This window comes from Cebidichthys violaceus, unplaced genomic scaffold (genome assembly GCF_023349555.1).
Source record: "Cebidichthys violaceus isolate CVI_PGR_0920_01 unplaced genomic scaffold, fCebVio1.0.p SCAF_4, whole genome shotgun sequence".
Lineage (NCBI taxonomy): Eukaryota > Metazoa > Chordata > Actinopteri > Perciformes > Stichaeidae > Cebidichthys > Cebidichthys violaceus.
This window is the reverse complement of record NW_027176594.1, coordinates 18,173,055-18,189,152: the sequence shown is the minus strand read 5'-3', so window position 1 is coordinate 18,189,152 and position 16,098 is coordinate 18,173,055. Positions and strand designations below refer to the sequence as shown.

At 41.6% G+C, this 16,098-nt stretch overlaps 1 protein-coding gene across 1 annotated transcript in view; it reads right to left on the bottom strand.

The window, feature by feature from the left end:
- Nucleotides 1-16,098, bottom strand: part of LOC137885338 (zeta-sarcoglycan) — a 297,134-nt gene that overhangs the window by 50,986 nt on the left and 230,050 nt on the right. Inside the window, exon 4 of the mRNA XM_068727562.1 lies at nt 14,420-14,507. Within this exon, the coding sequence (XP_068583663.1) occupies nt 14,420-14,507 (88 nt within the window). The remainder of the gene's footprint in view (nt 1-14,419; nt 14,508-16,098) is intronic.

Here is a 16,098-nt window from a genome sequence, read left to right as displayed (position 1 = left end):
ACGAGGCTTATCAGTGGATTAAGATGAGCATTCTGTTGAGTGAGTCAGGCTGATATGCTTGTCAGTTCCTCTCCTGTCTAGAATGTCAAATTCAATGAATATTCAAAAGCCCACTGGGCTCTTTTGTGTGTTCTGCTAGGGAAAATGTTCCTACGGGGAAATTGTGCAAACCACATTAAGCAACGCATGGCGCATGTGTAGACATTTTAATTGAAATGTATAAATTGTTTCTAACCGTCCTCTTTTTTTTTGTAAAAAAATAACGATTGTGTGCCTTTAGTTCCACATTAGCTTGTGAGCCCTTGTAGAAGTAGAGATTTGACGGCCATCACAACCAATTAAAAAAGTGTTTATTAATGTGAAGAAGTACGGCGTCCAGAACATTTAAAGTGGAATGTACAAAATGCTTAATTCTTTTATTATGTTCACTCTTCTGAAACCTTTCCCTTTTGCTAGATGCATGAATGATCCTTTATGTTTTATTGTATTGGTGTTTTAGCTGCCCTTGAATGTAAATAAAAAAAAGTTCTCTTTTGCAACCTCACATTTTCCAGACCCCTGAAAGAGGATTGTGATTATTCATTTGCTGCTAAAAACACAATATTTTTTCAGTCTCATCGCTGCTTTTTGACCATCAAAATCCAACCAGTTCATCTTTGAGCCCAAGTGGACGTTTGTTTCAAATTTGAAAAGTTTCTTGAGATTTCGCGTTTACAAAACTCGACTGGGATGATGTACTGTACGTGCGGACGGAAGGTCAACCCAAAAAACATCATGCCTCGAACCCTGAAATTAATTAGTATTTTTACACTTCCGGTTCTTTCGTCTCAAAGTCATTGGGATTTTTTGGAAAGGGCTTTTAGTGATATGACTGAAATAAGGTCTGTGGTAAAAACGAGCTTAAGAGATCTCAACATTTTGTTCTACAACATAAAATATGTCAATAAATACCCCACTTGTGAAGATTTTAAGTTCTTAAAAAAGGAGGTTGCTAACAAATAAATGAGACAAATAAACGTCATCATAACCACCAATTGCATTCATGCTACACAAATCATAAAAGTGGTGTTTATTTGTGATGATTATGGTGCTGAATAAAAACATGTGAGTATCATGAATGTGGGTTTTTTTTTAGAACATATTTTCTGTCGAGGGAACCTGTGTGATGCGAACTTTCAGGTTGGCCTGCAAAAATAGGTCATCCCTTTGTGTTTCTGGTCTGCATTGACAAAAATACAATGCATTCCAATACAACGCCACCACTAACTACAGCTTTAAAAAATATGAATCAGGCCGTGTGTGTGTCGCATCGCAGACATCGGAAAAAAAAAAGAAGAGGGTGACCCTCACGCCTGAGAAACACCAGAAACCCAGAGACAACGGTCAGCTTATGAGCCAACTTGCTGTAAAATGAGTTGACTGGAGTTGAAAGTGAGCCATTGTGACTTTGACAGATAAGTGCGGCACGGCACCGTTCAAGGAGCAAGGGAATAATGGAGGCAGTGAAGAGGGCAAAAGAGAAAGCAATTATTTTGGCCCTTTGAAAGTAAACAGCATGCAACATGGCCATGATGCAACAGCAGGAAACAAGAGGGTCACTGCATCACTGTGTTTCTACCCATCAAACCCACAGCACACCTTTAATCTCCTCAAGGTGTCTCTCAAAAGAAACAGACAAAGATACATGAGGGAAAATATGTGAAATGGAGGAGAGGGTCACACTGAGGAGAATAGAAGAATTCAATGCATTGCACTTTTTATTTCAACTTTTGAAATTGCCACAGGTGGGAAGGTGAGATTCATGCACCGAGGGACACAAATTATTTATTTAGAGTTGATTACAGTCATTAATATGGTAAGGGAGGATAGAAGGAGACAGAGGGAGAGATAAATGAGTGCTGTTTGTCGTCTACATTAATCATCCTGATCTCTGGAGTCAGGGCTGTGGGATGGAGGGAAGATGAAATGGTAGGAGGTAGGAGATGAAAAGACAGGTAAAGGTTGTGGCATGCAGCTCCACACATTCATACGCAGTTTAAAGGATATCCTGATGAAAGGGTGATGGGATTCAATAAGTCTATACTGGGCATCCTGCAGAAGAGACAATCGTTGTGGTTATGATCAGATTTTTGTAGTATTCTATGTCTGTCATCCTAGTTGTTATACAACTGTGTACATGTCAGTAAAACACATGGTGTTTTATAAAGGAGGGGGGCAAAATCACGTCTGAAGTTTAATAAAACAAGTTAAAATAAAGTCTAATCTATTTATGAACTGATGAATAATTTCATAAAGAAGGAGGTGGGGATGTAAAGAAAGAACTGTCATGGTCACAGAGCAGCACATATTAAATGCATAGCATGAGGAATAAAATATTAAACTGAAAGCAACATAAGCAAAGCCAAGGCCAACCTTTGGCAGCACATTAGAGACTACCAGATTGCGTACTGTATCTCACTTTGACACAGGTGACCCTCTGTGCTGCTGGACTCCCTTGTTACATGTAACTCAGGTTTTTTACAGTGCACTGATATTGTGTCTTGGGTTCAAGTACATGAATAATATACTCAAGTGGCCTAAAGCAGGAATGCATTGCTGGCGCATTTAAAAAGCAAAAATCGTTGACTTCTGTGAACACACTGTACTTTCGCCCAGTGCTGGTCTAGGCTCTGTATTTCAAGTGGGGAATAACTGCAGCTGAAGTGAATCAATTTGACATGAGCTGCAGTTGACGTGTAGTTCACAGTACACAACTACGAGGAACTACTAGAAGGAAAGTTGGAGGAACCGTTGCATTACTTTGCTAGATCGTAACACTGACCAGCTAAGCATGAAGGTTAAGCTAGGCCTGAAAACAAACCGGGCTAGGATCAGGCTTGTCTAGAGCGATGCTTAGTAACTTAAGTTGAAATTATTTTATTTGACCTACTTTATATGTAAATAAGACTTGTTTACCAAAGTATGCCTCACTAAACTGATTTGAGGGCCAAGAGATGCAGATTTTAAAACGTCACTCGAAGGTCTCTCCATCAGCTCTCCATGGGATCAGAGCAAAAATTCAGAGCAAGACAAAATGCTCCTTTGTGCCTCTCAAACCTTTAGGCGAGCCCCATTCCCACACCCGATCATCTTATACTATGACATGACTAAGGAACAAGAAAAACACAATAGTTTCCCCATATGCATAGTAGAGAATCAGGAGTTTGTTCCCTTGTTGGAAGTTGAAGAACTTGTGGCCGAGGGTGTATCTGATCGTTCAGGCTTTGTAGTGACTCGCATGGCTCTGTGAACATAATTACATTAATATCCTGAAGTCATGGCAAATGCAAGCAGCAGGAGATAAAAACATCTTTCATTTACATACGAGTTAGTGAGCCTTGACAGACATTTTATTAATTGACCTTTTACGTTTGCAATAAAAGCCTAGTGTCAACTTACAGTACCTGCTTGTAGGCAGCGTGCTGCTCACATTAAATGGCTTTTGCAGAGTACAGATGACGTCTGACTTAACTTACTACATGAATGTTCCTTGCACTCTTTTATTACCCTGCAACTCGCAATTACAAAGATGGATTTTTACATATTCCAGTATTTGCAGTTATTGAAAGCGCCCCCTGGATATCAGCCGAGTGCGTACAATGTAAAAGTAACATGGCAGTAGCGCCTACGGGGATGTGGTGGTGTTCAAAATTGAATGCGAGTCTAGAAGGGAGCTTGGGCATTCTATCCTTTTATCTAAAATGCACACAGTTATAAATGTTTGCTTTCCAAACATGCCTGAAGGAATACTGAGTCATTGCTCTGACCTTGGGGCAGATTCTTCAACCACGGTGCACTCTGAATTATTCATGTTGTTTTTTTTTCACACAGACAATGCAAAAGAAGGAAATGCTAATCGACGTTATTAGTGTGCCCCCCAGAAAGCATTTTGTCAGCTTGCAATATTATTGGTTGTAAATTGTAAACTGCTGTATGGAAATACTAACATATAACCTTTTTGATTTGCTTCTGGGGAAATTTGGTTGTTTTGGTTGCAAATTTAAGAATTACATAGGCAGAACACAACAACCTTTCTTAATTCCTGAAAATGTAATTTTGTGCGGATGTGAGGCTAGAGAGTAAGAAAGACTGACAGTACATTGTTGCTTTATGGCAAACCATTAAAGGGATGTTTTCGGCTATCCCTGCAATAAACACTTCACGCTCATAAAGACACATAAAGTCTTCCGTATTGCCTGAAGGAGACGGTGTTCTTATTTGACTTGCGTCAACGAGCATGCATTTTTCTGATGTTTTAATGTCCTTTTATTAAACACAGAAAAAGAAACAGATGGTCATTGCACGGTCGTATAACTCCTTCCAATGCATAAACAGTAAACATTATCTTGTAGCTTTTACAACGTTCATTCAAGACATATTTAAACCAAAAGATAAAACATTTCCTAGTGCCCGTAATGCTTACAGATACAGACGATGGACATAATAAAGAGATGCCTTACAATATAATGCAATCCAATAAAACAACACTACATATTATCACACCCAGATTTAATAATGCCTCTAGGACAAAGTCAAACACTATCAACTGCTTTATTCAGTTGCACTATAATTTCACATTTGTCTGTTATTTTGTCCACGACTCGACTGGGTTTGTTAGATGAATGGAGAGAGTGTGTGAGATATCTCGAGTGCACTTCCAGCAATCGACACACATCCATATGAAAGTGGTTTGATTACTACGCCGCTGTATTAAAAGAGGGGACGAATGAATGCTCATTACAAAGAAAATAATCACAACCTGTAAATTCCTGCCGTACCAGCGTCAAAGAGAGCACTCTCATGCTTGACATAGCAGATATCTGTCATTGTATCATTGTGTCCAACCACCAGCAAACAGTGCGAGGCCTATAGTTCACTGGTGCAGACGGATGACTTCATATGGTCCATTAAATCCATGCCTCACGGTAAACATGCCCACACATATGAACGAGCGCATCTGCCATAATGCAGCCAAAGCACTACAATTAAAGCGCAATCATAAGGATAACTGACAACAATAGCAGTAAATCCATGCCTTTATTGAGTCCTTGGTGACCCCTTAAGTGTATCCCAGTTTGTTAATGCCCAGCTCTATGTATTTTTAATTGCCTCATTAAAACCATTGATTTGATCATAGAGAGGCAGGATAAAATGAGGAAGACGTGCTGTCTGAACTCCGCTGATTGGATGAGGGAGGGAGATAAAATTAGACTACTTAGTATCTCTGTGTTTCTCAGCTAAATCAAGCCAGAAAGATCTCACTCTAGCTGAAAATGTGATCACTGCGAAATATGATTGTTATGTACATCATTTGTTTCTCAGTAGGGGATTTGCAAAGATGTAGATTCATAATTAGACTGTGTGTAATGGAACAATTGAATTTTATGGAAGTACTCACTCCGCACACTAATCAGAAAACAATTTTAGCCGACATTCAACTGTTTAGCTGCTAGAGCCACGCCATGTTTCTGATGAGTGAAAAGAGAATGTGATTACATTCCGTATATTCTTACATTTCCACAGCTATAAATCCACAAATCCGCCCATAAAGACTCTGACTACAACAACACATGAGCAGGGCAGGGCATCATTTAGCAAATTATGATACCAGTGCGAATAGCAGTACCCTAAAGTGATACCGATATCAATCCAGTACCTCGTTTTATACCTATTGTGTAATTGTCACCACCACTCCTCCACATCCAAAGGAGGAAAGAAAGGAGGATTTCTGGAAAAAAAAAAAAATTGTATGCACTCAATTTATATTAGACGACACAGGCACGGACTGACCGTGGAAAAGTGGAGAGCAGGGCCGTCCTTGAATCAGAGGCTCGGCGGTTCGATTCCCAGCTCCTGCTCTCATGTCAATGTGTCCTTGAGCAAGACACTTAACACCAAATTGCTCCCGTAGATAAACACTGAATTGTAAGTCGCTTTGGATAAAAGTGTCCACTAAATGACTGTAATGTAGTGTATTATGGCGTTTTGGCATACTGAAGTGCCAACTCCATCAAATACAGTGTGTTCAACTTAACAACACCATTATGGGTTGCACTGCTGGGGTATTGGGCCAAGCACACGTCACATTAAATCGCGCTGATTGGCTGTGAGCAAAACAATACAAATAGTGATTTTGTTTCCTAGATCTGGGTACAAAAAGGATTAAATGTTGGCATCGTCTGACTGGAGAAGTTTTGATACTATTGGTACTGGGTTATTTCTTTGGATACTTTAAAGGTATTGAGTACCGATTCCCACTCCAACACATGACAGACCTTCTCTTGCTTCGCCCCACTTTTACCACAAATCATTAACCATCTATTACTCTGTATGGCCTTTGCCTTTCAGTCCCCTAATGCCGCTGCTTTGATAATACACTTTTTGAGCTACACCAGCCAGAGAAATGAGGTGACTGATTCCACCTAGATAAAAGGGAACATAATTAGTGTAAGAAGGTAGAGATAATGAAGTGATAGATGCAAAGCCTGAGTATAGGAGAAGGTAACAAGGTCAGCGGGGAATTCATTGGTTTAATAAGAGATGAGGTCCATGCGTGATTAAAAAAGGGGGAGTGAAAGGTACAAAAAGACAACAGAATAAAGAAAGAGAGGATAAGAAAGGGAGCGAAGGCAAAATATCAGGCAAAGGGCAAGAGAGTGGCCGAGGGAAAGTGTGCAAGTGTGTTGAATGAAAGATGAAAAAGTGAGAGAGGGAAAGGTTGAGTGTTGAAAGTCACCTTTAAAGTTGGAGGTGTTGCTTTAATGGAAGGTATGAGGTAACGACCCTCTGTCTCTCACTTCCCAAAATGTGTTCCCCCAAAGAACACACGCAGATACACCCACAAGCACTTGTCCTCGCTCTTCCCAAAATACATTTGGCTTCTGCGGCTACACTTAGAAAATATTAAATAAAAACTGTCCCCATTAAAATAAGACACACTCGTACACAAGGGTAATGAGTGCCACCAGTACCTCTCCTGCTAGGGGAGAAAGAGCATTCATTACCAGCACCGTGCACTTAGAAAAATGAAAAGTCAATAAGACAGCCAGAACACAAACACTCGCTCACACCGGCTGTAATGACTGCCAGCTTTGCCGAGAGAGAGACGCGCAGGTGAAGCGGCTGCGAATGGGAAACAAACGGTGACGAGTAAATGAGCTGACCAGTTTCAGCATTTATCAATATTTCGCTGTGTTATTCTGAGTGCACAGCTTTACTCATGTTTAAACATGAGTAAAGCTGTTCCAAAATACAAACTATCTTCCCCTGTATAAAAAGCTTTTTCTTTGCTTTCTGTACCGTGAGTAAAAGCAGACATCTATTGCTTTACAAACACACATTGAAGTGGATTCCTAAAACAGTGCTGTACGACATATATACAATTAAAAACTGCCACCATTGTTGTATTCTCTAGTGATTTACAACATCAGCTGTTAGTCCAACACATAGTTACAGTGTATATTGCAAAATGCAGCAATTGGTGCTTTGTTGACTTTTATTTTATCAGTATTTTACTTTTTCTAAAAGTTTGCTCAGCCTATCATTACTGCATGAGGAATTGCCCTTTTTTCCTGTGACGATAATAATCCCACAGCATGCTGTGTTTTTTTTCCTGCCCCTGCCCCGCCTCTAATGCTGAGACATCATCGCCTAGGCGGGTGAAAGGGTATGCCTTCAAAACTCCAAGTTCACTCATCATCTTTATGGTCAGCCGTTCAGAAGACAAAGATGACAGGTTCTCACTCACATTAACGAGCTGACAGCCACGGAGAGGATTGAGAGGAAGAGAAGGGATGGGGGGATGAAGGAGAGAGAGAGAGAGAGAGAGAGAGAGAGAGAGACAGAGAGAGAGAGAGAGAGAGAGAGAGAGCGCAATAAAACTGAGACGAGAGGCCCAAGGCCAACACATGTAGGCTACTCAGACCCTCTCTGTTGACAGATGGGCCCTCAGGGGGACACAAGATAAATAGAGGGCTGGATGTGTGTGTTCCTCTATCCATTTAGAACATTCAGCTGAGTATGGAAAGGTGTGACACACTCCCTCAACAAGTCATTTTAATCATCACAAAGGAGAGCTGGACTTCTGGCTATGAAGGTACTAACAATTCAACATCCATCAGCAGGGTCTTATATTATCTTCCTTTTTGTCTGTCACACTGCATGGCAGGTCACTGAACGTTTACCGGCCAATACATTTGTTTTTGTCCGCCACTTCTGAAATCAACCCTAATCCTTTCTAATTTGAGAAGTGCTTTTTTGGAAAATGATATTTCCAAATATTAGGAAAACCTTGATGCCATGGTGGCAGGCGACCTGCAATTTTCAACATTAACCCTGCAGGTGGCAGGTTCAATTTCCGTTCCCTGTCCATGTTACCTTTTGAGGCTGTCATGTAGAGGAAATGTCAAGCACCTAACAAAAAAGAGCAATTAGGACCGATGTTCCCTCCAAGCTGATATTTTGGTGACCTATGTTTAATAATTTATACTTGCCAATAAATCATTTTGACCTCATGAAAAACTTTAAAATTGTATCTTGACCCCTTTTTGTTTTGTTTTGTCCCCAGATGCAGAGCTTTTACCACACTGGAGTCTCCCTCTCCTCCCTCTATTCAGCTGAAATGACCTATTTTCACAATCCAATAGGTAATAAGGTGTCAGTACACCTGTGTCTAGGTACTCTATGTAAATGTATAGTCCAAACGCTTCACCTTTCCATACCACTGACCGTGATCCTGTACCTCTTGCACAAGCTACAGTACGAGCTGTTGCTCCACTGAGTTTCAGTGGTGAATACTAATGAGGGGTTTATTGAGGTGGAACGTGTGGTGAGTGTCTTGTGAGGAGAAATAACCGTCTTACTTTCAAGATTTCTGAGTATCCCCGTGAGGATAATGAAGAAAGAGAGGGGAGGAGAGTGTGTATGTGTGTGTGTGTGTGTGTGTGTGTGTGTGTGTGTGTGTTTGTTTGTGTGCGTATTAAATGTGCTGCTGCGTCAGCACACAGGCAACAGGAGGCAGCGGCAGGAGGAGACCAAGGGATTTCCGGAGCCCAGTAGAAGAAGCTCCTCAGGAAGATTCATTCTGTCCCATTCCATCCCATCAGGCAGCCGCTGAGGTCTTTAGTGTGTGTGTGTGTGTGTGTGTGTGTCTGTGTGTCACAAAGTGGTTATTGATGGAACTCCTACTTGCCTGGCAGGTCTCCTCGTGTCTGGGGAATCTCCACCCAAAGTTGTGGCAGATGTGTGAGAATGTGAATGTGTGACAGATGGTAAGGATTTGTGTGTGTGTGTTTTGTGTTTACTGTATGTGCGCATGAGTGTGACTCAAAGGGAATATCAGTAAGAAAATTCAATATTTATGTATTTATAACTTCAGCATGCGTCCAGTCACTTTCGAGCATGACACACACACACACACACACACACACACACACACACACAACACTCTTCATGTCATCTTTTAGCAGCCTGATCTATACTGCTGCAGCTCTGCGCCTATGCATTCTGTGCTGTCTGGTATGGGCATGCCAGGCATACATAGTACTGCGATGGATTGCGTGTAGCATGTAATTGCTGCTGATTTTAAATTATTTGTCAGCCAGTTCACAGTTGACTCAATAGTTCCATATACGTTTGTCCCAAAACAATTCAACGGCTGTGGAAATAAAAGCATGCTGCGCCGAGAAGGAATGCGGTGGTTGTTGTTGTAACGGGATGGGAGCTACGTGTCAGGAAAACCCATCTCCCGGCTCTGAAGTCAAACCAAACGTCTGCGGCGTCCACGGTTTCATGAGGGGAACGGCGCGTCTCTGCAAGCTCTACAAACCATCTCTCTCTGCGGGAGCTTTTCCACAATCGTATAAATTAGGCCGTCTAGGTAAAACAGACTTATTCTGCTGACGGTACCGATAGGCACGCAGACACACTCGCTCGGACACACATGAGCATTAAAGTGCTTCTCTTGGCGAGGAAATCGGCTTTGGGGAGTTTTAACAGCAGGAGGTGAGCTGTCAGGGATTTCAAACCTTAGAAGTATCAGAAAGGGAAAGGCTGTGTGTGCGCATATGAAGACACTAGAAGTGCCTGGCCGGCCTACAGGTGATGAATATCTTCATGTTGCGTTCGCATCAAACGAGAAAGACAGTGGAGACTCCTATGCGGTGATCTTCTATATCTGACACATCCTAAATTCCGACGCCATAAAGAATAGATAGCTTAATTTCTAACAAAACCAAATAAATGAATTATTTTGCTCGTTTTTTGATGGTAACGTATAAAGATCAAGATCACGGTCCAAGGTCAGGTGACATCCACCTAGGCAGATCGACCCAAGATGATGGATTTCTTCTACAGTTGTTGTTTTTTTTGGTTGATTTGAAGTCTTTTAGTTCTGTAACCACTCCATGAGTCGGGTAAGAAGCATATAAATAATTCCAAATATGCAAATGTTTTCAGTAACAAAGAAGTGAAAGGCACTGAGAGGTTATTGGATGCATGTCATGTTTAATTTCCAAATGCAGCCACACAATCCAATAGCCAGTCACACACTGGCAACGTTTTGTGGCTCTACAAATCACATCTGAAAGTGTTTCTGACGGCATCAATAAGCAGCCAGATCTTTACAGCAGTTTCCTCCAAACCAAAGGAGAAGGATAACTAACCACTTGGTTAAACATGACTAGGATAAACATGACACAAGGGAGGGGGAAGTCATTGAAAAGACAACGGTGACACAAAACATTACGAAAGTCTGCAAAAACCAGGGGCTAACTAAAGCACTGGGCAGTTATGACAAGCACTTTTATGCAAGATTAGAAAAGCAAATAAACAGCAGGAATTCTCCAAAAATTCTGATTGGCTTAAAACAAGTAGATATTTCATTACAGTACATTATAGTATGAAAAAACTAGTGAGAAGTCACATATACTGTGAACCACCTACAGTTGTGGTCAAAAGTTTACATACACTTGTAAAGAACATAATGTCATGGCTCTCTTGAGTTTCCAGTTATTTCTACAACTCTGATTTTTCTCTGATAGAGTGATTGGAACAGATACTTCTTTGTCACAAAAAACATTCATGAAGTTTGGTTCTTTCATGACTTTATTATGGGTTAACAGAAAAAGTGACAAAATCTGCTGGGTCAAAAATATACATACAGCAACATGAATTAACAATTTTGGTGACTTAGAAAGTTGTGTCAATGAAATGAGCTTCATAGCATGGCCTCTTAACTTCTTGTGAGTGATTATGAGTGACTACAGCTGGTGACTTCTCTGAGGCCATTTAAATAGGGCTCATTGGATACAAACGCCCACAAACGTTACAATGGGAAAGTCAAAGGAGCTCAGCATGGATCTGAAAAAGCGAATCATTGACTTGAACAAGTCAGGAAAGTCACTTGGAGCCATTTTAAAGCAGCTGCAGGTCCCAAGAGCAACAGTGCAAACAATTGTTTGTAAGTATAAAGTGCATGGCACTGTTTTGTCACTGCCACGATCAGGAAGAAAACGCAAGCTATCACCTGCTGCTGAGAGAAAATTGGTCAAGAGGGTGAAGAGTCAACCGGGAACCACCAAAAAGCAGATCTGCCAAGAATTAGAAGCTGCTGGAACACAGGTGTCAGTGTCCACAGTCAAGCGTGTTTTGCATCTCCATGGACTGAGAGGCTGCTGTGCAAGAAGGAAGCCCTTGCTCCAAAAGCGCCACCTTAAGGCTCGACTGAAGTTTGCTGCTGATCACATGGACAAAGATAAGACCTTCTGGAGGAAAGTTCTGTGGTCAGACGAAACAAAAATCGAGCTGTTTGGCCACAATGCCCAGCAATATGTTTGGAGGAGAAAGGGTGAGGCCTTTAACCCCAAGAACACTATGCCTACCGTCAAGCACGGTGGTGGTAGTATTATGCTGTGGGGCTGTTTTGCTGCCAATGGAACTGGTGCTTTACAGAGAGTAAATGGGATAATGAAGAAGGAGGATTACCTTCAAATTCTTCAAGATAACCTAAAATCATCAGCCCGAAGGTTGGGTCTTGGGCGCAGTTGGGTGTTCCAACAGGACAATGACCCCAAACACACATCAAAAGTGGTAATGGAATGGCTAAATCAGGCTAGAATTAGGGTTTTAGAATGGCCTTCCCAAAGTCCTGACTTAAATCCCATTGAGAACATGTGGACAATGCTGAAGAAACAAGTCCATGTCAGAAAGCCATCAAATTTAACTGAACTGCACCAATTCTGTCAAGAGGAGTGGTCAAAGATTCAACGAGAAGCTTGCCAGAAGCTTGTGGATGGCTACCAAAAGCGCCTAATTGAAGTGAAAATGGCCAAGGGACATGTAACCAAATATTAGCACTGCTGTATGTATATTTTTGACCCAGCAGATTTGATCACTTTTTCTGTTAACCCATAATAAAGTCATGAAAGAACCAAACTTCATGAATGTTTTTTGTGACAAAGAAGTATCTGTTCCAATCACTCTATCAGAGAAAAATCAGAGTTGTAGAAATAACGGGAAACTCAAGAGAGCCATGACATTATGTTCTTTACAAGTGTATGTAAACTTTTGACCGCAACTGTACATGCACTACATCAACACACATGTAGGACTGTTATCCCTGCACTTTGCACATCATTGCTCTATACTTTCGCACATAACCTGATCAATATGTTTGCACATTCTGTAAATATAACATAACAGCACTCTCTGTTAATGCTCCTCCCATGTGGCGGCAAGCGTTTGCAAGTCCACAGTTAAAATCGCATACAAAAGGAGCCGCTGATGCTGTTTTCTTTGATTATGTGGGTACAGACAGGAATCCAATCGGAGAACATGCACACTTTCCAATATCTCTACAGTCAAGAATGAATGCAGGAGCAAGACATGAATGGTGAAAACTCACTATGACTTACTGCTTTCCCAAACTACATGTAAAGTCCAGTCATATTCTGAGGGCAGCATGGCTCCTAAGAGGTCCATCCTGTGGCAAATGAAAGCCTAAAAGAAGTCTAACCCTGAGGACATGTTCAGAGGCTGCTGAACTTGTAATAAAAAGGTTTCAAAAGAGACAATACCAAATCCCAACAAGACAGGAACAAAGGTTCACAGTTAACTCCCTTTTATATTTAACCTGCTCTGAACTCCAACCACGGCCATCATAATCGTGGGTCCTCTGTCACAAACCCTTTGTCTGTGCAACTCGCCTCACTTAGAGGCACTAAACGCCACTGTCCAGTCTTTAGTACACACGATCCTTACATCTGTACCCGTCTATAAGTCAGTCGTTACATTACATTACATTACAGTCATTTAGCAGACGCTTTTATCCAAAGCGACTTACAATTCAGTATCTACACACCGTAGACGCAGCTACGTTCTGACGCGCTTTCTAAGAGAGCAGCGTCTCTTTACTGTGGTTTTATCAGATTTACATCATCTACATCTAAATCTTTCATAGTGTTATAATCAAACGTGATTTTTGTATTTTATGTTTTTGTGAAACCTGTTGCGAAAATTATTTCTTTCATGTCTGGTGTGGGCCCTCTGCGTAACTTCCGTTTGTTTTAACCTTTTGGACCCTAGACTGTGGCGAGCTATCTCTTCAGGCAAACCATGTGTGAATGACCACTCAATGACCACTCAATTGCTCTGTTACAACTGAAATGAGTTCTTTCATGACAGCTACATCCGCCAACAAATAAAATGCCTCAACCATCACGTCTCCCAATTGAGCAACTGCTGATCATGTGCAATGGACTCAATAGCTCAATAGTTCTTCCATAACAATCAGTGCCATAGTTGTTAAAGTGAAACACACTGCATATCCACAGTGTGTTACCACTTGGTAGGTTTAGCAGTAAATATGTTGTTCATTTTAGTGTTATGCTATCAGTGTGCAGTTTTAGGTCTCATTTCAACGGGTGAGCCCTTAAGTATTTTAAACTTGAAACACATTTATTATCTGAATAGTGAAAACATCTTTTCATTCATTTTCTTAAACTGTTCTTTTCTCGTTATTGAGCCCGATAATAATATGTCATGATACAAATGTTATACGTCTTCTGAGTGACGTCTTCTGTAAAACACTGGCCCCTCACTAATCCAATGAGAGCTGGGAAAAATGATGTCGTTTAGAAAACTGCACGGCTGTCAGCCTCAGTGAGATACACTAATGGAAAAATATAGCATTCAGTTTGGTAAAGAGATGGAGGTAAAATGCATTCAGGAATCCAAGCACAAACAAAGCAATATAACTGACTTGGAGAAATGATGTGGTTTTGGACGTTGTTTTTAAAGAAAATGTTCACTGCCGATGTAGTGCGTATGGACATGTCTTTGTACGGTGTGTGTGTGTGTGTGTGTGTGCGTGTGTCTGTCTTACCCACGGTTAGCTGACCGGTCAGTTGTCCTTGATCATTCCTAGCATTGACGGTCACATTTCTGTCTGACTGGAGGATCAGTGGACTGTCCTAAGGAGAGAGGAAGAGGGACAAAGATGATTAAGACAACAGCAAGTAGTACATTTCTTACGCTCTCACAAACAAATGATTTACTTTCAGCCTCCATACCGACACACATGTTCTCTCTGCATTCTCTACCCCCCTTGTAGACCCTTCCTCACCAATATGGCAATATGGCATTAACCTGTAAGTCCAATGCTGCCCTATAGCCTGTATCAACCTTCACAGTTCACACTTGACTCCCTCTCTTCTGACAGCCTGACATACTCTGCATCTAATTTGCATAATATATTCAAGACAGCATCCTGTCTGTGAGTGTGTTTGCATCTTTCCAGGTGTGTGTGTGTGTGTGTGTGCGCGTGTGTGTGTGTGTGTGTGTGTGTGTGTGTGTGTGTGTGTGTGTGTGTGTGTGTGTGCTCAAAGGACAATTATTCTCAACATAAATGAGCTAAATGCAAGTGCGACCCTGTCCTTGACCTCTCCTGCACGTTGCCCACATCGGTTTACGTTCAGTGGATGCGTGTTGCACTGAATGCTAACCCCATGTCTGCCATTTTCATTGTCTTTCACTGTCTCTCTCTCTCTCTCTCTCTCTCTCTCTCTCTCTCTCTCTCTCTCTCTCTCTCTCTCTCACTGTCCTCCACCTTCCTACCGGTGAGCAAAATTCGTCCTACTCACAATCTTCACCAACTCTCCTTCCTGTTCTCCGTCGCTCGTTCATTCTATCTCTACACTTACATCATTTTCTTTTTCATTCTCTTCCCCCTTCTCTCACTCTCTTAAATTGCTTATTTGTTTTGGCGGCGTGAAATGGATGGCTCACAGGTGACCCAATTTATCTGTTGATTTCCCAAAATTAATATCTTGCTGCATTCCGGTCTGAATTTCAAATGAGAATTGTGTTAAAATTGGAAAGTCGTTGATCCGTTGAAATGGAAAAAATCCTCTTCTTCCATCCTCTTCTCTCTCTCTCTCTCTCTCTCTCTCTCTCTCTCTCTCTCTCTCTCTCTCTCTCTCTCTCGCTCTCATTTTGGGGTCTGCTTACGCGGGTCGAGACCAAATTCGTTGCATGTCACACCTGTTTGTGCTCTACTTTTGAAGGTCCAGGGACTCACACACACAAAACACACACCAAAAGCATACATAGGACTTGAGTACACACATATGCTCATTCCAGATGTAACACACACACACACACACACACACACACACACACACACACAGACACACATCGTAATGAGTCTACACATTGCAGCGTATGTGCACGTACACACACACCACCGACTCAGGTACAGAATCAGGTAACAAATTGGCCAAACAACAAATGTGCGCTCGGCGCGGTTTATTGTGCAGTGCCTCTCTCGTCCGCTTCCCAGCGCATGCATGCTGGATGAATCTTTGTCAACGGAGCGTGTGATAGGCTTCACTATATTATCTTTCCACTCTGTTAAAAGCGATGGGCGCTTTGTAAAGCAAGGCAGATGTAATGTGCTTCGAATCATTCCAGCTCAACGGGCAGCGTGCATGAACAGGCCTGATCCCATTCATTTAGAGCGGGACTCGGTCATTTAGAAACGCAACCGTAGTTGGGAAATCTTAT